Below are 22,503 nucleotides of genomic sequence, written 5' to 3'. Positions count from 1 at the left end.
TTTGAAATTTGATGGCTAAATGTAAACATAAAATTATGCATGTTAAAATATTTGTAATTAGTCACATAGGTCAGGTTAAGTTTTTATTAAATAGAGTAAGGCATGCAAGGGCTATCTGCATAAAGGGAGAGATGCCATCGTGGAGGAATTTTGAAGAAAAACTTACTTTTGAGTGGGTATTAAAAATAATGCATATAATTTTCATTCAAATTATATTTATACATATTTCTTATGTAAAACTTTCAGGTATATGTTAAATTACTGTAAATTACTTTACTCGAAAAATATAGTGAATGCACAGTTGCACATGCCTGAAACGAAAAATATGAAATATGTATGGATATTTATGCATATACTTTCAAAAAGCATGTATCTGCCTTTAATAAAATACATAAATATTTATTAAATTATTTATAAATGAATTTGAAATGAAGGATTTATTCATTCATAAACTAGTGAAAGTTACTGTGAAGAAATTTAATTATTAAAAATGTATCTAAATTTATAATGATTATAAATATTATCTAAATATATAATAAACTTAGCATTGAATTGTAAACATAAATTGAAATCCTGTTGACAAATACATTATAAAACTATTTAAGCAAGAATTTTTCAGACTGGAAAGCAATCTGTTAAAAGGTATCGTAAAGCAAATTCTATGAGATGCGTACTTAAGTAATAAAGAAGAGTTTTGGAATATGCATTGTTGAAATTAAGTGTAAAAAATCTGATAAGTTAAAAGAATTATCCCCCTTACATTATCTAATAACTCAGTTACAGGTTTAAATAATATTTAAAAAAAAATCCTTATTTTATTCCCTCTCAGAAATATTTAGAGAAAGTTAAGTACTATTTACAGCATTTCACTATTAAAATAAAAGGTGCTCTAACTTGAAATGGACCGAATAGAGCATTACTTTTAAATTGACTTATATTTTTCAATTTAAAAGATGCTTAAGAAGCTAAAAAATCCTGTCATATTTGAGAAAGTATAAAGTAGGAAGAAGCTCTATAAATAGAAAAGAAATAATGGATAATTTTAATATTAATAATACAATAAACTTTGATCTTAATTTTTGTAATCCTTAACTGAATTACCTTAAATTTGTTTTCTAATGTAATTAACGAAAATTTGTGAAACTATTTCATTCAAATTAAATCGTTCTGAGCAAACTGTTCTGTGAAAAGTATAGCATTTAATTTCGTTCAGAATGAAATGTTGTTTAAAAATCTATTCTTTTCATATACTTAGGACTCTGAAGTACTGTAGAAAAAGAAAATACACTGCTCAAAACAATTAAAGGATATTGTAAGTTTTATGTAAAATAAAGATCTAAGCGAATTTTTTTTTTGCCGAAAATTGAAGAAGAGAATCACAAATGCAAATTTTTCTGGTTTTCAAACTGAGGAGTATGCTAATTTTGAGTTCGACGTCAAAAACGTCGCTTCAGAGGCAGCGAATGAAATTTGACTTTCAACTGAATAAAAGACAATGAAGACAAGGATGATCGGCATTCAGTGACTGCTTTGTTTCAATGAGTACGATGTCTCAGCGAAGTCATTTAACCGATTCAGAAGCTTGGAGAGTTGTTGGTAGATTAGAAGGTGGCCAAACTCAAGCCGAAGTAGCGCAAGCCATTGGAGTGTCACAAAGTGTGATTTCCAAGATCTGGAACCGTTTTTTGGAAACTGGAAGTGCAAGCTGAAGACCAGGGCAAGGTCGTAGACGGGCAACAACGCCCAATGAAGATTGTTATTTAGTGTTAATGGCTCGGAGACACCGAAATATGAATGCTACTCTTTTCCAATAACACCTGTGCTCGGCTACTGGCACCACGGTTTCAACTCAGACTGTCCAAAACCGGCTCCATGGTGTAGGTCTGTATGCTCGCCGACCGATGGTATGTGTTAGACTAACATCAAGGCAACGCCGCGATCGCAGGGAGAGGGCAACAGAGCATGTGAACTGGAAGAGAAATAAATGGAGCAATGTTCTTTTTTTCTGACGAGTCCCGTTTTTCTGTTCATCCTGATAATAGGCGTATTTTCATCTGAAGGGACCGTGGCAGTAGGAATAATCCTGCGTTCGTGCACGAAAGTGTCAGATTTGGCGGTGGGCGAGTGTTAATGTATGGTGGCATCTCCATTGACGGGCGCATAGACCTCTTACATCATTCGAGATGGACCTCTGTGATGCTAAAGCAAGGTTTAAAGTTTAAAGAAATTAAACATTTAGCAGTAGTAGCAATAAAAGCTCCCTGAGATATGTCGTGCAGACATTGAAGACAATAAAAGATTTTGAACTTAACCAATTTATTAACAATATAATAAAGAATAAAAACACAGAAAATAAATGTCGACAATATCAGAGTCTTAGGAAAAATATAATATAATCATCATTCATCAAACAATATTTTTACCTGGTCTCCAAAACACTGGCATTCTATACAAACAAAAATGTCCTAAACAGTAATTATGCGGCCTAAAAATAAAGCTGGCTACACATTTAATAAGTCCATAATCAATGGTCAAGAAAAACACCTGAAAATTTAAATGAAGTTCTTGAAAGCACTTAAAACAGGCCTAACCCCGTTTGCACAAAGAGTCGCCGCTCACGTATTTTTAATTGCCACCTTTATTGAAGAACATGGATGCCGCCCACGGCAGTCACATGGTAGCCTCTGGAACCAAAGAACTTTATTCTGGAACCATCATCACGCAAACCGGAACCAATGCACTTTAATCACCGGACTGCATGCATTCTTCTGAAGGGCCTGGAAACCGCTCACTCAAGTGCCGGGAAAGCAGGAACTAGAAGGGGTGAGCCAGAGCGACGCGAGATACTTATAGAAGTAGGAATGACGTCATCTCACGGCAACCAATCAGCTATCGGCACGAATCGGCTTTTCAGATGACGTAACATCATGTTTCGTTTTTGCATCTCAATTAGGTTGAAACAGTCCGTTCTCAACGCAAACAGTGGCAGCAAGAAAAAGAAGTAGAAGTAACTACTATATTACATTAAAATAAGGACTAAACTAAATAAACATTTCAAGGAGGAGAGATGATGCAGTAAAAGGTTTAAAAAAAAGCTATATTTTCCAACACTCTGACTGGTCGCCGATATAGGGATGAGATCCTCAGACCTATTGTAGTCCCTTACGCTGCAGCAATCGGAGATGACTTCATTTTAATGGACGATAACTGCAGGCCACATTGTGCTAACCTGGTGGAGGATTTCCTTTTCGAGGAAGGAATCGTACGAATGGAATGGCCAGCGTGTTCTCCAGACATGAATCCAATAGAGCACATTTGGGACGCTCTAGGAAGACGAGTTGCTGGCTGCCAACCAACCTCACAAACTTTCCAAAAACTGGAAAGAGCTCTTCTGGAAGAGTGGGACAGAATACCCTAACTTGTGATTAATAGCCTCATTGACTCCATGCCTCAAAGGTGTTCAACGTTGCTGGCCGTCCGTGGAAACCATATCCCCTACTGAAAATGATTTCCTTTGAAGAAAACACCTTTTCTTATTCTTTTTTTCTCATATGCACAAATTGTGTTTTTTTCTTTTTGTACACAAATGCGCAATAAAATGCATTTTTTTTCTGCCAAACATGTGTAATTTATTCTCATATAACCTACTACGTTTGTCGACCATGTATCAATCAGCTAAAAAGTTTCCCAGCCACAAGATCCACCTAAAACCGCAATATCCTTTAATTGTTTTGAGCAGTCTATATACATCTATATGCATATTAACGACATAATTACAAAATATTTACATCCAATCGCATCAAAACCCATTGAACTTAATGGTAAATTACCCAATGTTTTTGTCACCACATACCCAGTGCTTCAGAGCAGGGTATAGGGGAAATTGCTTAGGGCCACTGCATCTTACTTCCTACCTCCATACTTTAAACGGAGTTCTTTGACGGCTGTCCGATATCGAGATGAAGTCCTAGAACCCATTGTGAGATTGTACGCTGCAGCAGTTGGCCCTACTGTTTTAATGGACAATAACGCATGCCCCCATAGAGCTGACATCGTCGATGACTACCTGGAGAATGAAGGGATTGCGTGTATGGCGTGGCCAGCATATTCGCCCGACCTTAATCCCATTAAAAACTTTGTGATGCTCTCGGCTGTGCTATATCTTCAAGTTTTCCACCTCCAGCCACTCTTATTGAGCTGGAAACTGCTCTAAAAGAAGAATGGTGCTTGCTTAATTCTGCAGTGGCTGACCACCTAATTGAAAGCATGGCCACAAGGTGTAAACTTTGTAAACAGATGAGGGGGGGATCACATACCCTATAAATGTCCTTTTTTTCATTTCATGCTGTTTATTTTCACTTTATACATAATTCTAAAGTTTCCAGTATGTCATTATCTGATAACTTACAAAAATTAATATTGTTTTCATTTCTGCATATAATTACTGATTTTGTTTTATGCATAAATATATATGATACTTTCCTGCCGAATTTTGTGTCAATCAAAGCAGTATTTGTTGATTTTTTTGCATTTTACATCTTCGTGCTTAACTTCAGGAAGTGAGTGTATTAAGTTAATACACAATATGAAAAACACAGTGTACATTCTAAATGATTCTAAATGACTGGAAAATGTACTAATAAATATAAAATAATATGTAAATATAAAATTTTCTGAAGGTATCCATATATTAATACCACATTGTTATTGAATCGCTTCACATCATTATTATATTGTTGAATAATTTTTAAAATAAGTTTTTACCAATTCCTAATACAATTTTTTGATGAATAATGATAATTTCAGTTGATGTTATTAATTGAAAATTGGATAAATATAGTAACGAATTTTGTACATATGTAAATAATTTTAGTGAAATTAAGGTATTTTTCTGCATATTGTAACATGAAATGGTTGAAAGACAATATACTCTGCCAGTAAATAGAAATACAAGGGCAAGTTTATTTAATATTGAGTAAATGGCTATCGAGTTAAATTGGCAAGATATCACAAAGTTAGCGATGGTTTCTGCAAATAACTTTTTTTCACCAAATTTGGCGAGAATTCAACAGAAGTTGCCAAACTTGGCAACAGTTTGGGACATGTCCCTGCATAACTGTAATGGGTATTGTAATCAAATAACTGTCATTGATCTTATACATAACTGTAACTGTATCTGGCCCTGATATGCCTTCCAGTGATTTCAAGAAGTGGAAGGCACTAGAGATTTCTCAGCAGTCGGAAGAAAACTATATTAGACTGGGAAGAGCATCAGTTTCTCAGTAGTAGTTGTTAGTTCAGAAAAGAGTTCAGAGTATTGAGATCTGGGAGAGCTTCATCTTTTAGATGTGCTTTGCATTGCACTGCATTTAACATTCTTAGTAGTATATTTGCAGCAATGTAAGAACACTTACAAGAAGAAGTGACTTAGTCAAAATTCTCTTAGAGAATAAAACACATCTATTCAGAATTTCTATATCTTTAAAGAAAGCTCGTATAAGAAATTTAATGTAAATATGTACAAAGATCTTATTTATATTCCCTTTTAATCATTATTTATACTATCTTTCTACTATTTTGTAAATATAATAACTGGCAAATCGTGCTGTTACGAAAAAAATGGAGTTTCTAGTTTCAAAGACATATTGTACCCCAATTACGTGAAGACTTAATATTAATAAACGTTATATTTTATAACCAATATTTTTCCTTTTCCTCAACTTTGAGCCAGTTCTGTTTTCACACTTTAAAATTCTACATAAGATAGCATCTTTTAGAAGTTTCTTATGCCACCATTTAGGAGCAGACGATCACTCTCCTCATTGGTAATAATTTTTACAGACTGCATCCAATGTTTGGCAGCCACACACAGACACACAAAGTATTACAGGCTAGGGCATTTTGAACACATGTTAAAATACTTAATTCTGGTATTGAACACTTTAAACCTTATCGCATACGTTTTCCAAGAACTAAAAAATTTCTGCCTGAATTCTACTTTCCTATGTATGGAACACAGTTTGGTTATCTTCAGAATTTGGTTAGTTTATGTAAAAATAACTCAGGAGCTGGTGGCCCATAACCAAAATGATGCTAAAGCAAGGTTTAAAGTTTAAAGAAATTAAACATTTAGCAGTAGTAGAAATAAAAGCTCCCCGAGATATGTTGTGCAGACATTGAAGACAATAAAAGATTTTGAACTTAACCAATTTATTAACAATATAATAAAGAATAAAAACACAGAAAATAAATGTCGACAATATCAGAGTCTTAGGAAAAATACAATATAATCATCATTCATCAAACAATATTTTTACCTGGTCTCCAAAACACTGGCATTCTATACAAACAAAAATGTCCTAAACAGTAATTATGCGGCCTAAAAATAAAGCTGGCTACACATTTAATAAGTCCATAATCAATGGTCAAGAAAAACACCTGAAAATTTAAATGAAGTTCTTGAAAGCACTTAAAACAGGCCTAACCCCGTTTGCACAAGGAGTCGCCGCTCACGTATTTTTAATTGCCACCTTTATTGAAGAACATGGATGCCGCCCACGGCAGTCACATGGTAGCCTCTGGAACCAAAGAACTTTATTCTGGAACCATCATCACGCAAACCGGAACCAATGCACTTTAATCACCGGACTGCATGCATTCTTCTGAAGGGCCTGGAAACCGCTCACTCAAGTGCCGGGAAAGCAGGAACTAGAAGGGGTGAGCCAGAGCGACGCAAGATACTTATAGCAGAAGTAGGAATGACGTCATCTCACGGCAACCAATCAGCTATCGGCACGAATCGGCTTTTCAGATGACGTAACATCATGTTTCGTTTTTGCATCTTAATTAGGTTGAAACAGTCCGTTCTCAACGCAAACAGTGGCAGCAAGAAAAAGAAGTAGAAGTAACTACTATATTACATTAAAATAAGGACTAAACTAAATAAACATTTCAAGGAGGAGAGATGATGCAGTAAAAGGTTTAAAAATAAGCTATATTTTCCAACAAATGCCCCCCACATCATCATCTCCGACCTGAAATAAAAACCGAATGCCAGTATCTTTACAAAATTCAAAACAAGAATAAATAAATATCACAATTTCATTCAGAAATTTTTAAGAAAATTTTTCTTTGGGAAAATCTTATCCCATTATTAAAAAATTTTACCGCAGCAAGAAAGTCCAACATGTTAGAGAACAATACAAAGACATATACATGATCACACACTCAATACTTTTACCCAGGACCCTGGTCACTCATACAACATTCTACACTATACAATTTTACATTTACCTAATATCCATCATATATAACTTATAACATATTAGTTTCAAATAAACAAAACTCTTAATTTAAATACACACAAAAACAAATTTCATAAGAAAATTGTTCCACAAAATCTTATCAGGTTATGCTTAGTCAGCGGTTTTGTCATGGGATCAGCCAGATTACCTTTACTTGGGACATATTTTAAAACAAAAATTTCCCTGTTCAATAGATCACGAATGAAAAATAGTTTCACATCTATATGTTTTGTCCTCGAGTTTTCAATGGGTGATATTGTAAAACATATAGCAGCCATATTATCAGCAAACAATATTGGCCTCGAAACATAGTTACTTGCAATTTTAAACTGAATGCATTCATCCAAAATGTTTTTAAACCAAACTAATTCTTTTGCTGATTCAGTGATGGAGATAAATTCAGCCTCCATAGTAGATAAACTCACTCCCCTTTCTTTAAATGTACGTCAAGATACAGGTGATTCTCCCAACAAAGCTATTTGTCCACCAATAGACCATATCATCCCTGCTTGAAGCAAAATCCGAATCTGAATATATATTGAGCTTCAGTTCCTTGCATACCAGTTTGAGTTTGTGCTGTCTGGTATTGGAAACGTACCCTAATAGTTTAAGTAATCCTTCCCAGTGAAACTTACCAGGATTGCTTTGGAACTGAGAAAATATATTAACAGCATAAGCTATATCCGGACGAGTACGATTGCAAAGAAACGAGAGACATCCCAAAACATTTCTATAAGGATAATTCATCATTTCAGTCGTTTCTTCTTGTGTACTGGGACTTTGAGACTTTGAGTATTTCACACCTTTAACTATTGGAAGGGAAGTAATTTGTATTTTAAAAGACTTAAATCGATCAACTATGTCTTCTATATATAATTGCTGATGAATTAAAACACTATTGTTCTCATATTCAAATTCCACACCCAGAAGCTTTCTTGTTTTACCTAAAATTTTCAAATCAAAATGTGAACTCAGGACTTTTAATATCCTTTTGGCCTGAACTTCACTTTTCCCAAACACAACTATATCATCAACATAAACCAACAGAATGACAAAATCTTTAAAACGATAGACACAATTACACCACTAAAACTTGATAAACCCTAGGTTACATAGTGTTCTATCCAACTCGTAGTACCATAATCATCCACTCTGATGCAAACCATACAAGGCTCTATCTAAGCGACACACAAAAGTTTCTTTATCTCGCTCCACAAAACCCTGAGGTTGGGACATGTAAATTTCCTCTGATAAAGGAGCATAGAGATAAGCACTTTTCACGTCACATTGTATATTTGCCCATCCAAGGTGTGCAACTAAAAGGGAGAAAAAGAGCCTTATTACTGAAAAGTTGACTACAGGAGAGTAGGTTTTATCATAGGTATCGTATTTAATTTGCCGATAACCCTGAGCCACTAAACGAGCTTTAAAACGAACAATGTTTCCAAATTCATCACGTTTAATGTTGAAAATCCACCTGCAACCTAGTGGAGTCTTGTCTTTAGGAAGTGGAACAAGATGCCATACCTTATGCTTTCGCATGTTGGCCATTTCTTCTTCCATTGCCTCTATCCATTTAAGCTTTTCTGCAGATTTCATTGCCTGGTTATAAGTGTTTGGAATTGAAACATGTAGTCAGCTATCTCGGGTATACGACGTTGAAGGAGTACCAGTTGGGTCGATTTCACCACTATAAGTATTGCTTCCCTTGAAATCAAACAAGGTAGGATCATACTGAATATTATGTTCAGTGCAATACCTTTCTACATCATTTGGTGATCGTAGTCTTTGATTACACCCCCTCTCAAAATAATACACATCCGTACGAGTGCCGTCTGGCCTTGGAACAGGTTTACAAAGCCAAGTTACTTGTCTCAATGTAGATTGAGTGTCAGTGAAAATTGTAGAAGAAGGTACATTGGTATCGGTTCTTTCCTCTATTTCAGGAAAATAGCCAACTGGAATATCAGTGGATTGGAACTCTACACTTTCTTCAGATTCCAAATCAGGAAGGGTGCCCAGTGCAGCTCCACTGCCACTTTTCTGCATTCCAATTGACTCTTTAAAAGTAGCATTTAGGGTTTCTACTACCTTTTGCTCATTTTCCAACCAAATCTTGTACCCTTTTGTTCGTACACTGTACCCAATCAATCGGCCCTTTGTTGCCTTTGGATCAAGTTTAGAATTTCTTTTAGCCTTTGGAATTCCCACATAGGCAATCGTTCCAAATGCCTTAAGATGATGTACTGATGGTTTCCGCTTAGTGTATAATTCGAATGGGGTTCTATCTTGGCCCTTATGACAGATTCTATTAAATGAATATGCAAAATACATTACTGCATCTGACCAAAATTCGGAACTCATTCCACTATTGTGTAAGATCGCACGTACATTATTGAGAGCTGTCTGATTAAATCTCTCACAAACTCCATTCTGTTCTGGAGTGTAGACATCTGTAAATTCGTGCTTTACACCATTTTTATTACAATATGACCTGAATTGATCATTATCATATTCTCGCCCATTGTCAGTCCTAAAGTATTTCAATCTAAGGTTCAAAGATCTTTCCGCACGTGCTATATGCCTTTCAAATACTTCAAACACCTGACTTTTCTCCACAATGGGGTACACTACCACGTAACGAGAACATTCGTCAATAAAGGAAACGAAATAACGTTCATCATTCCTACCTGGAATGTTAATAGGTCCCCATACATCAGAGAAAACCCTTTCAAGCGGTCTCTTTACTTGAATACCTTCTAAAGGTCTATAGGAGATTCGTCTTTGCTTATTGATTTGGCAATGTTTACAAAACAAATTAGGTGAGTGCTTTAATACAGGAAGACCTCGAACTGAATGTCTCTTACTAGTCCTGACAATAGTATCATAATTTATATGACCAAACCAACCATGCCATAATTCGCTATTATTATGCTGAACTGTGGATGCCTCAAATTTCACAGATTTGCCCCCCTTTTTGACTATTTTCAGGAACACATGATAGTTACTTCCTATCAACTTAGCTTTGTACAAAGTTGAATTCTCATCATCAGTAACTTTAATTTGCCCATTTTTACCATAAAATCTTGCTCCATTGATATCCACCCTAGGTCCAGATATTAAATTTCATCTCAGTTCAGGTGAATATAACACATCTTTAAGCAAAATAACCATATCCCCAAATTTCATTTTAACAGTACCCTTCCCATGAATTGGAAAAGTTACCCCATCAATAGCTACTAGCATATTCTCATTTTTCACAGGAGAAAAAGTATCAAACAATTCACGATTTTTACAAAAATGATGAGATGCAGCCGTATCAAAAATCCAACTATCATCATTTTCTTCCAAATTGTTAACATTGGCTTGAGCTATAAAATGGGACTGTGCATGGGAATTATTTTTACTTTTACTCAACTTGGGTTTATTCTTACACTTAGAAGATGTTTTATTACTACTAGATACAGCCGAGGAAACAAAAGAAGCAGGTGAGGGTGATCTGGAAAGATTACCTTTCATTCTACAGTACTTTTGAATATGACCTGGACGGCCATATTTATAACACTTGAGCCCTTTAATCTGCTTAAATTTGGGTTCACAGTGAGTACTTTGAACTTCTATAGTCTTATTGGAGTTTTCCCTATCTATCTCTCTTAAATTAAGACGTGTTTCCTCTGCTAGAATTTCAAGTTCAACATATTTAAAAATGAACTTTTCATCTGGCCACCTCAAAATATTCTGAACTACTTGATCAAATTTATCTGGAAGGAACCTAAGAAACTGGAAACATATATATACGTCTCTTACAGCCTGATTAATATCAGCTAACTGTTCAGTTACGCATTTTAATCTAGAAGAAAAGAAACTAATACTTTCACTTGGCTTAATTTTGCAATTTAAGAACTCTGAAAACAGGGACATATGTCTTGACTGATAATCTGGCTGGAAGTATTTGGCAAGCGTATTCCATGCCACTACTGGGTCATCAATTTCACATATCAAATTTCTATATTCAGGGTTTACATTCATATAAATTAACGATATACTTGCCAACCTATGACACTCAAAAATCAGGAGATTTTTTTAAGAAATCAGGAGATTTTTCACAATGTTAAAAAGACTTTTTAAATGATAAAAATATAGTTTTTAATAATGAATTAACTTTAAATAGTTATTAAGTCTTAAATGCAAGCAAAACAAAAATACCTTAGACATAAAAAACATTTTTATTACTTTCATCGTTTAAAAAAAAAAAAAAAAAAAAAAAAGGCACTTTAATCAATTTTCATACAAATGTTATGGACAGTGGCAGATTTTGCTCTCGTTAAGAAAGAAACTTCATAATTTTGTTCATAGCAATTGCCACATAGGCCTGCTTTCGCTAATAAAAGTTTTTCTAATGTGTCATCACTAATATTAAATCTAAATTTAGTTCTCGTTTTCGCAACAACACTGAAAATCCTCTCGCACTCCGCATTACTATGGGGAACTGTCAAGATGGCCAACATAATTCTAGTTCACTATATTTTAAAATTCCATCAGCACCTTTCAATTTTCCAATTAACCTCCACTGGGTGTCAATCCTTGCTGATTTTATAACTTCATCCAAGTTTTCTAATTGTAAACTGCAAAATTGTGACTGAAGTATATCAGTAGCAACATCAATATCATCATCTTTCATGACTAAACGAAGTAACACAGGAAATCTGTTCAAAAAGTACCTTATATCAGAAAAAGATGCATTTGCTAGAGCAGAAATATCAGCAACTTTAGCATGCAAAATCACTTCATCGTTGACTGGAAATTTATGTAGTGTGTAATCACATACTCGACAGAAGTAACTTCTAACATGAAGATAAAACTTACTTTTGTTTTCTTCTGAAAGTTCTTCCACTACTTTTGTAGTTGCAGCTCCTATTACCAAATCTTCATCTTTCTTCCGATTTTCTGTTTCACCATAAATCACATCATATATATTGGGTTGGAGGGAAAGTTCTGTCGTATTTTAAAGAAAATATTTGAATTCATTTATAAAAATATGTGTTTAATATTAATCAATTATATATGCTCCGTTATTTGTTACAACCTGTTGCCATCTTCCAGGTAACCTGTAAATTCCTGTTTTGTAGAAGTTCTCATCCATGGAGTTAAAATAGTCAGCAACTGCCTTAGAAACACTTTCAAAAGACTTGAAATTTTTTCCCGTTAGATAATTTTGCAGAGATCTGAACAGGTAATAATCAGAGGGTGCAATGTCAGGTGAATACGGGGGGTGACTAAGGATTTCTCATCCTAACGCATTCAGTTTTTGTAGTGTCACCACTGCAGTATGCGGGCGAGCATTATCGTGATGGAACATTATTCCTTTTCTGGACGCTAATGCTGGCCTTTTTTCTTTGATAGCTGCATTCAATTTATCCAGCTGATTGCAGTACAGATCCGCGTTGATGTTTTTTCCCTGTTTCAGCAACTCGTAATACACTGGACCTTTCCTGTCCCACCACAAACAAAGCAGTACTTTTCGTTGATGGATACTTGGTTTTGGAACTGTTGCTGATGATGTTCCTGGTTTGCAGAAAGATTTTTTTCTTTTAATATTCTCGTAAAGAATCCACTTTTCATCTCCAGTAACCAGCCTGTCCAAAAACGGCTCCACATTGTGTCTAATCAGATGTGATGAACATATTCTTACACGATCAGACAAATTCTTTTCCGTTAATTCATGTGGAACCCAAACACTTTGCTTTAACACAAACCCAAGAGATTTAATGTGATCTCCAACAGCTGTATGATGAATGCCAAACTCTTCTGCAATTTCTCGACTTGTTAAATGTGGATTATTTTTCAACCAAACATACGCAAAACATCATTATCGATCTTGGATGGTCGTCCAGATCGAACACTTTCTTTGAGGCTCAGGTCCCCGGAACGAAATTTGCTAAACCATCTTTGACAAGTACGAACATTTACAATATCTTTTCCAAATACCGCACATAAATTTTTACATGCAACAGATGCGTTGCTTCCTTTTTGGAATTCATATAAAATGCAGTGTCGTAAATGCACTTTATCTACGGACATGTTTTTCCCTTTAAATATTACAAGTAAATGATGAACGGTAAAAAAGGGCACCTTTTATATTATACAGCAGCTAAAAAAACAAAAAAAAAAATCCGATTGACTCACTAGCCAAATGTTTTTTTTATTTACAAGAAAAATCACCTGCCTATTTGAAATAGGACAGAACTTTCCCTCCAACCCGATAGAATTACAAGACAAAACAGAGACTGGTTTTACAAACTTTGATAAAATGTCTTTAAACAGATCATAAATCATTGATTGCAAAACATGAATTAATGGAATTCTGCTTTGTAGAATTGTGTTCAGAACATCGAATGCTGGCAAAATGAATTGTAAAAAAAAGCAAAAAGCTTTGTTAAGGTCCGAAGAAAAAAACATAAATATTCGTTCTTCACAAGATAAACCTTCAGTAATCGGAAAATGTTTCGTGTGTTGAGCAATTTTTTTTTATTTTGAGAGAAATTTGTATCAGCTTTACGCTTATATTTTGCAGTATTATTTTGAGAACTGCCAGTTGAATTGCTGAATGATGCAGAAATTACTTTATTTTTCTCAAACCCATTTTTAACAATGGAAGTAGTAACTACATCTTCATTTACTTTAGGTACTTATAACTTTCAATAGAGCCTTTTATCTTAACTCTCGAAGCATTTACTTCTTTAAAAAATGCAAGAAGTGGGTTCCATTGATCGAGGATTCTAGATAAGCATTTCTTTAAAGACAACCAGCGTGTACACACGTTTCAAAATTTTTCTCATTTCAGTATTATGCAGCTGCTGGAACTGTTTCAATTTTTTCCTTCTTTTAGAACTCCTTTCAAGATAATAATAAATATCAACAATGTGTTCATCCACATTTAATGGTAAAGAAGCTGCCCTTTTTTCAGCTGCTAAATTTAAGAGGTGACAGGTGCACCTCATAATCTGCAAATCTGAATTTGCCTTTCTTAAAATGCCTGCAACACCAGTCATCAAGCCTACCATTACTGGTGCATTATCGGCACCAAGTGCTAAGCAATTATTGAGAGACTCTGCATTTTCTTTTAAATTTTAATAATTAGCTGTGCTATATTAAAGCCTGTCAAATGTCCTTCTAAAGTGGGGACAGAAAGTAAACTGCACTCAATTTCTGAAAACTCTGGATTAAAAAAAGAAACAACAATTGGATACAGTTTTGAATTGGTATTATTGCTTCCATCCGTAGAGAGGCAGAACGGAGCTGTTTTAATGCAATCAATAACTGAAGATTTATTTTTCAAACCCATTTCTTTAACAATTGCACCTGTTTTGGTCCTTGCACTTGAGTATTTCTTAGCGATTTCACTATCGGGAAACATTTTTCTAAATAAAGCTGCAGCGTGATCCGATGCATTCAGCGGCAGGTTGTGCTCCAGTAAAAAGGCAGAGAACAGACATTCTGCATTAATCACTTTTTGGTCTTTTGTTTCCGAAGAAAAATTTAATTTTTCGTTTTTTCAAAACAACTCATGTTGTCCTTGTGTTTATGTGTACGCACATGTTTGAGAACATCTGCCCTTCCACCAAGCGAAATCGAAAAATCGCAACGGCAGATGGTACACATCGCAAATTTATTACATTTCCTTGAAGAAATAATGGAAGGAAAGTCAACTGTGTACGATTTTTGAAACGTGCACGAGTATTTCACCTTTCTCGCAGACATATCAAAAGACGATAATTTCTAAAACTATTTCCTAAAAGCACGTGTACTCGCACAACTCAGGACAAAATGAACGAAATAGCGAAAGAACGGCCAACTGCCTTGAGCTTGCTTTATGCTCATTGGCTAATATATGCCAGATGACACGCAGTGGAGCTCGATGCCCATTGGAGAACTGGAGAACGACGTTTCTGGATACGTATGCTGTCAATCACAAAGCAGAAATTCTCATCTGATTCGCAAGGTTTCATTTTAGATATAATCTAGAGAAAATTCAGCGTTCAGACGTCCAAAATCACATTTTTTTTTTTTTTTTTTTTTTTTTTTTTTGGTTCATATAACGAAGTATTAAGCCAAGTTCCATAAAAATCGTGAGAAATATTAAGAATAAGAAAAAGTCGGGAGAAATATATTGTAAATCGGGTTGGCAGGAGAGCGGTCGAAAATCGGGAGTCTCCCGCCTAAATCGGGAGAGTTGGCAACTCTGCTATATTCAGGGTTTACATTCATATAAATTAACGATAATGCCAATCGACTTCTATTTTGATAGTCGGCAATAATTTCTTTTGTAATACCCTTAACATCATCTAAATCAGGACATTTTTCAATTCCTTTGACCAAAAGCCATGCATTTTTTTCATTCAAGACAAACTTCATATCTTTGGACCATGTAAAATAATTACATGCATCAAGTTTAGCAATATTATGCATGACACTAACAGTAGCCATATTTGAATTTTAACAAAAATCGCCCCCAATCTCTTAAGTCCTAAACTAACTTTAAACTTCAAAAGTCTGCACTAAAAATAACTCAGGAGCTGGTGGCCCATAACCAAAATGATGCTAAAGCAAGGTTTAAAGTTTAAAGAAATTAAACATTTAGCAGTAGTAGCAATAAAAGCTCCCCGAGATATGTTGTGCAGACATTGAAGACAATAAAAGATTTTGAACTTAACCAATTTATTAACAATATAATAAAGAATAAAAACACAGAAAATAAATGTCGACAATATCAGAGTCTTAGGAAAAATACAATATAATCATCATTCATCAAACAATATTTTTACCTGGTCTCCAAAACACTGGCATTCTATACAAACAAAAATGTCCTAAACAGTAATTATGCGGCCTAAAAATAAAGCTGGCTACACATTTAATAAGTCCATAATCAATGGTCAAGAAAAACACCTGAAAATTTAAATGAAGTTCTTGAAAGCACTTAAAACAGGCCTAACCCCGTTTGCACAAGGAGTTGCCGCTCACGTATTTTTAATTGCCACCTTTATTGAAGAACATGGATGCCGCCCACGGCAGTCACATGGTAGCCTCTGGAACCAAAGAACTTTATTCTGGAACCATCATCACGCAAACCGGAACCAATGCACTTTAATCACCGGACTGCATGCATTCTTCTGAAGGGCCTGGAAACCGCTCACTCAAGTGCCGGGAAAGCAGGAACTAGAAGGGGTGAGCCAGAGCGACGCGAGATACTTATAGAAGTAGGAATGACGTCATCTCACGGCAACCAATCAGCTATCGGCACGAATCGGCTTTTCAGATGACGTAACATCATGTTTCGTTTTTGCATCTCAATTAGGTTGAAACAGTCCGTTCTCAACGCAAACAGTGGCAGCAAGAAAAAGAAGTAGAAGTAACTACTATATTACATTAAAATAAGGACTAAACTAAATAAACATTTCAAGGAGGAGAGATGATGCAGTAAAAGGTTTAAAAAAAAGCTATATTTTCCAACACTCTGACTGGTCGCCGATATAGGGATGAGATCCTCAGACCTATTGTAGTCCCTTACGCTGCAGCAATCGGAGATGACTTCATTTTAATGGACGATAACTGCAGGCCACATTGTGCTAACCTGGTGGAGGATTTCCTTTTCGAGGAAGGAATCGTACGAATGGAATGGCCAGCGTGTTCTCCAGACATGAATCCAATAGAGCACATTTGGGACGCTCTAGGAAGACGAGTTGCTGGCTGCCAACCAACCTCACAAACTTTCCAAAAACTGGAAAGAGCTCTTCTGGAAGAGTGGGACAGAATACCCTAACTTGTGATTAATAGCCTCATTGACTCCATGCCTCAAAGGTGTTCAACGTTGCAGGCCGTCCGTGGAAACCATGTCCCCTACTGAAAATGATTTCCTTTGAAGAAAACACCTTTTCTTATTCTTTTTTTCTCATATGCACAAATTGTGTTTTTTTCTTTTTGTACACAAATGCGCAATAAAATGCATTTTTTTTCTGCCAAACATGTGTAATTTATTCTCATATAACCTACTACGTCTGTCGACCATGTATCAATCAGCTAAAAAGTTTCCCAGCCACAAGATCCACCTAAAACCGCAATATCCTTTAATTGTTTTGAGCAGTCTATATACATCTATATGCATATTAACGACATAATTACAAAATATTTACATCCAATCGCATCAAAACCCATTGAACTTAATGGTAAATTACCCAATGTTTTTGTCACCACATACCCAGTGCTTCAGAGCAGGGTATAGGGGAAATTGCTTAGGGCCACTGCATCTTACTTCCTACCTCCATACTTTAAACGGAGTTCTTTGACGGCTGTCCGATATCGAGATGAAGTCCTAGAACCCATTGTGAGATTGTACGCTGCAGCAGTTGGCCCTACTGTTTTAATGGACAATAACGCATGCCCCCATAGAGCTGACATCGTTGATCACTACCTGGAGAATGAAGGGATTGCGTGTATGGCGTGGCCAGCATATTCGCCCAACCTTAATCCCATTAAAAACTTTGTGATGTTCTCGGCTGTGCTATATCTTCAAGTTTTCCACCTCCAGCCACTCTTATTGAGCTGGAAACTGCTCTAAAAGAAGAATGGTGCTTGCTTAATTCTGCGGTGGCGGACCACCTAATTGAAAGCATGGCCACAAGGTGTAAACTTTGTAAACAGATGAGGGGGGGATCACATACCCTATTAATGTCCTTTTTTTCATTTTATGCTGTTTATTTTCACTTTATACATAATTCTAAAGTTTCCAGTATGTCATTATCTGATAACTTACAAAAATTTAATATTGTTTTCATTTCTGCATATAATTACTGATTTTGTTTTATGCATAAATATATATGATATTTTCCTGCCGAATTTTGTGTCAATCAAAGCAGTATTTGTTGATTTTTTTGCATTTTACATCTTCGTGCTTAACTTCAGGAAGTGAGTGTATTAAGTTAATACACAATATGAAAAACACAGTGTACATTCTAAATGACTGGAAAATGTACTAATAAATATAAAATAATATGTAAATATAAAATTTTCTGAAGGTATCCATATATTAATACTATCATCACCACATTGTTATTGAATCGCTTCAAATCATTATTATATTATTGAATAATTTTTAAAATAAGTTTTTACCAATTCCTAATACAATTTTTTGATGAATAATGATAATTTCAGTTGATGTTATTAATTGAAAATTGGATAAATATAGTAACGAATTTTGTACATATGTAAATAATTTTAGTGAAATTAAAGTATTTTTCTGCATATTGTAACATGAAATGGTTGAAAGACAATATACTCTGCCAGTAAATAGAAATACAAGGGCAAGTTTATTTAATATTGAGTAAATGGCTATCGAGTTAAATTGGCAAGATATCACAAAGTTAGCGATGGTTTCTGCAAATAACTTTTTTTCACCAAATTTGGCGAGAATTCAACAGAAGTTGCCAAACTTGGCAACAGTTTGGGACATGTCCCTGCATAACTGTAATGGGTATTGTAATCAAATAACTGTCATTGATCTTATACATAACTGTAACTGTATCTGGCCCTGATATGCCTTCCAGTGATTTCAAGAAGTGGAAGGCACTAGAGATTTCTCAGCAGTCGGAAGAAAACTATATTAGACTGGGAAGAGCATCAGTTTCTCAGTAGTAGTTGTTAGTTCAGAAAAGAGTTCAGAGTATTGAGATCTGGGAGAGCTTCATCTTTTAGATGTGCTTTGCATTGCACTGCATTTAACATTCTTAGTAGTATATTTGCAGCAATGTAAGAACACTTACAAGAAGAAGTGACTTAGTCAAAATTCTCTTAGAGAATAAAACACATCTATTCAGAATTTCTATATCTTTAAAGAAAGCTCGTATAAGAAATTTAATGTAAATATGTACAAAGATCTTATTTATATTCCCTTTTAATCATTATTTATACTATCTTTCTACTATTTTGTAAATATAATAACTGGCAAATCGTGCTGTTACGAAAAAAATGGAGTTTCTAGTTTCAAAGACATATTGTACCCCAATTACGTGAAGACTTAATATTAATAAACGTTATATTTTATAACCAATATTTTTCCTTTTCCTCAACTTTGAGCCAGTTCTGTTTTCACACTTTAAAATTCTACATAAGATAGCATCTTTTAGAAGTTTCTTATGCCACCATTTAGGAGCAGACGATCACTCTCCTCATTGGTAATAATTTTTACAGACTGCATCCAATGTTTGGCACCCACACACAGACACACAAAGTATTACAGGCTAGGGCATTTTGAACACATGTTAAAATACTTAATTCTGGTATTGAACACTTTAAACCTTATCGCATACTTTTTCCAAGAACTAAAAAATTTCTGCCTGAATTCTACTTTCCTATGTATGGAACACAGTTTGGTTATCTTCAGAATTTGGTTAGTTTATGTTAAATAGGTCATCTTAAGAATTCATTAAGTTTGCTTTTCAATTTTTGTTTCAAATAGATTTTCAGTTTTTAGGTGTTTAATGCTCAGATTTATAGAAATTCCACATGAAACGTTTTTCATTTACTTGGTATTAAAAGTTTAGTATAGCGTAATCAGAAACTACCCAATTTTTGAGTGTTGTTAAAATGACAATTCGATTTAAAGTATATTTGTTTTTGCTCTTTATTTGTAATTGCTTTTGAATTTTGCACTTTCATATAATGGTTTTAGACCAATTTGTGTTCTTGAATGATCAATTCGGCACAATGTTGTGTCTTATTCTTTTTCCAAGTGTTTCAAAAGCGTGTAGGGAAGATTCTGGTACATTTGAGATTAAATCTTTTGATTTTATACGAGTTCTACGGTTTTTGATCTCAAATGAACCAGGAGAACAAAAAATATTAATTGACTTTTGTGAGGCTTTAATTCATTCTCCCCTGATGAGTTCTGAATTGGACTTTCAGTAAAAGGAAATTAATTTTTTAATTTGTATATTTTCCCTTTCGCATTATTATTTTTCGAGTTTGATCTAATATGAATTCTTGTTTTAATTTTAATTTGTTTAGATATTGTGTAAAACCTCCTATACATGGCTATAATTAATATTGTTCAGGAATTGTCTTGCTTTGATTCCAATTTCATATTAAATTAAATGCTTTAAGTCTCTCTCTCTCTATATATATATATATAAATATAATTTCAGGTAATTTGTTGGAAATAATACACAATCAAGATGACAGTGATACACAATATTACACAACTTATTTATCATGTATCACAATATATAAATGAATATATAATATATATTATGCTTACTTTTCTATTAAAATTGGAGGTCGACATAGCAGACAAATACGTTTCCAGTACCAAACAAGCATTAGAACAATGACAGGAAAAAAGATTGTTTTTAATGATACCCAAATTTTTGTAAAACCCCCATTCTGATGAATGAGCTAAGGAAGAAAAAATTAATACAGAGAATTAAGCACAATTAAAACAGTAACACAGCTATTCAAATATCCCCATCTGAGTAGTTTTTATGATTATTACATTAAAGCATTTGATTGTAAAAATAAGAATAACAACAAGGAAAAAGAATAACAATTTAAAGGGTAGAAATGAAACAGCATTACTATACTTACTCAAAAAACACCCACCTGAATATAAGACATTTTAGGATAAATATTAAGAAATAAAAGTGTGACTGAATATCTGATGAGACAATGGTTCTGATTAGAATTTATTTAATTTTGAACAAAATGAAAGGTAAGTTATTTAGTTAACTACAATATTTTACTATGGTAGACAAAGAAAAAATTATGAAAAGTCAGTGTTACATTGTTACCTATTTGTTTTTAGGCATACTAGTGACCAGTATAGTGCATGCATGCTTAGGTTGAAACTGTTCAACAAACAAAGAAACAGTTTTTCACAGACGGTTGAGTATTTCTCATTCAATTAATTCAGTTCTCACTTTGCAAGAAGGCAAAAATACATAAAAACTCAAAATATCTATATTAAAAATTACGAAGTAAATCTTAAACACTTAGTTCCTCGAAAAAATTCCAGAAAGGATTAAGCATGATTTAATTGGCAATAATAAATGAAGGCGTTATCTTTGCTGTTGCGAAGCTAAGTTTCTCTAGATTGGCAACAAATCCACTAGTCTGCTGTTTCAAATGTAAACAATCAATGGCCGCCATAAAAAAAAAAAAGCTTAGCGGCACTTAAACAACTTTAAAATTGTTGATAGTTCTAAAAATATTGCATACAGATTTACTAAAGACATAAAAATCTTAACCAGAAGATAAAAACAACATAATTCAATCAATTTTAAAGCAAAAAATGTACAATTTACAAACATATAAGAATAAAGAAAGTGAGATCAATGAGCCAGGTAACAGAGTGGATATATATATATATATATATATTTATATATGTTTGGTGCGGCTGATTGCAACCAAAATACGAGGTGCACATCTACATGTTATAGCAGGCCTATATACAAAATTTCAACGTTCTGAGGCTACTTGTTTTTGAGTTATGCGAGATACGTACGTACGTACATACGTTCGTACAGACGCCACGAAAAATTCTCTTCAGAATTAATTTTAAAGCAGTTTTCTAATTTTTTTGGGAGGAAACAAGTCATTTATTCTGTTCTTATGTACAGATATCATGGAAAAACATCATTAAATTGCATTCGATAGCGGTCAAAATGGACATTTTCTTTGAAATATGCTGCATGAAACTTTTTGTGATTACAATACTTCCTTTTTACTTCGTACAAGGAAGTTTTAAAACATTCTAGATACTGGATGCCTGGATTTTGGACTTTATATTGTACATCCCTTATCAGAAAAGTTCCAGGACATTTTTTGTTTTTAAATTTTTGAGTTTGCAGTACTAAAAAAAAGGAACAAATGTTGTTTTTTATGTTACCTGTTCTTACTTGGCATAACCTTAGCCATGTTTCCATGCAAACTTATTAGAGGTCAGGGCTGTGCTTAGCAGCACGCTGTTGGGATTGTTGTCGCATTTATCAAAGTGACACAATGGACTCTGATTATGAGCAAAGAGTGCGATTAAGTTCTGCATTAAGCTTGGGAAAACCCCTACTCAAAAATTACTGCTTGCTTATGAGCTTGCAAGCAACACAGTTGAAGATTTCCCTGCTTGCTTCCAAGTCCTCCAGAAATGTTGGCA

The 22,503-nt window shown here is 34.3% G+C and overlaps 1 protein-coding gene across 1 annotated transcript in view; it reads right to left on the bottom strand.

Annotated features, from left to right (window-relative positions):
• The window catches only part of wls (Wnt ligand secretion mediator), a 101,073-nt gene that overhangs the window by 36,946 nt on the left and 41,624 nt on the right, over positions 1 to 22,503 (bottom strand). Inside the window, exon 5 of the mRNA XM_085813306.1 lies at positions 20,614 to 20,750. Within this exon, the coding sequence (XP_085669432.1) occupies positions 20,614 to 20,750 (137 nt within the window). The remainder of the gene's footprint in view (positions 1 to 20,613; positions 20,751 to 22,503) is intronic.

Source organism: Stegodyphus dumicola, chromosome 3 (assembly GCF_044657685.1).
Source record: "Stegodyphus dumicola isolate Sdum_Otavi_A_Nest chromosome 3, ASM4465768v1".
NCBI lineage: Eukaryota > Metazoa > Arthropoda > Arachnida > Araneae > Eresidae > Stegodyphus > Stegodyphus dumicola.
The sequence above is the reverse complement of the archived record's forward strand: the minus strand, read 5'-3'. Positions and strand labels throughout refer to the sequence as shown.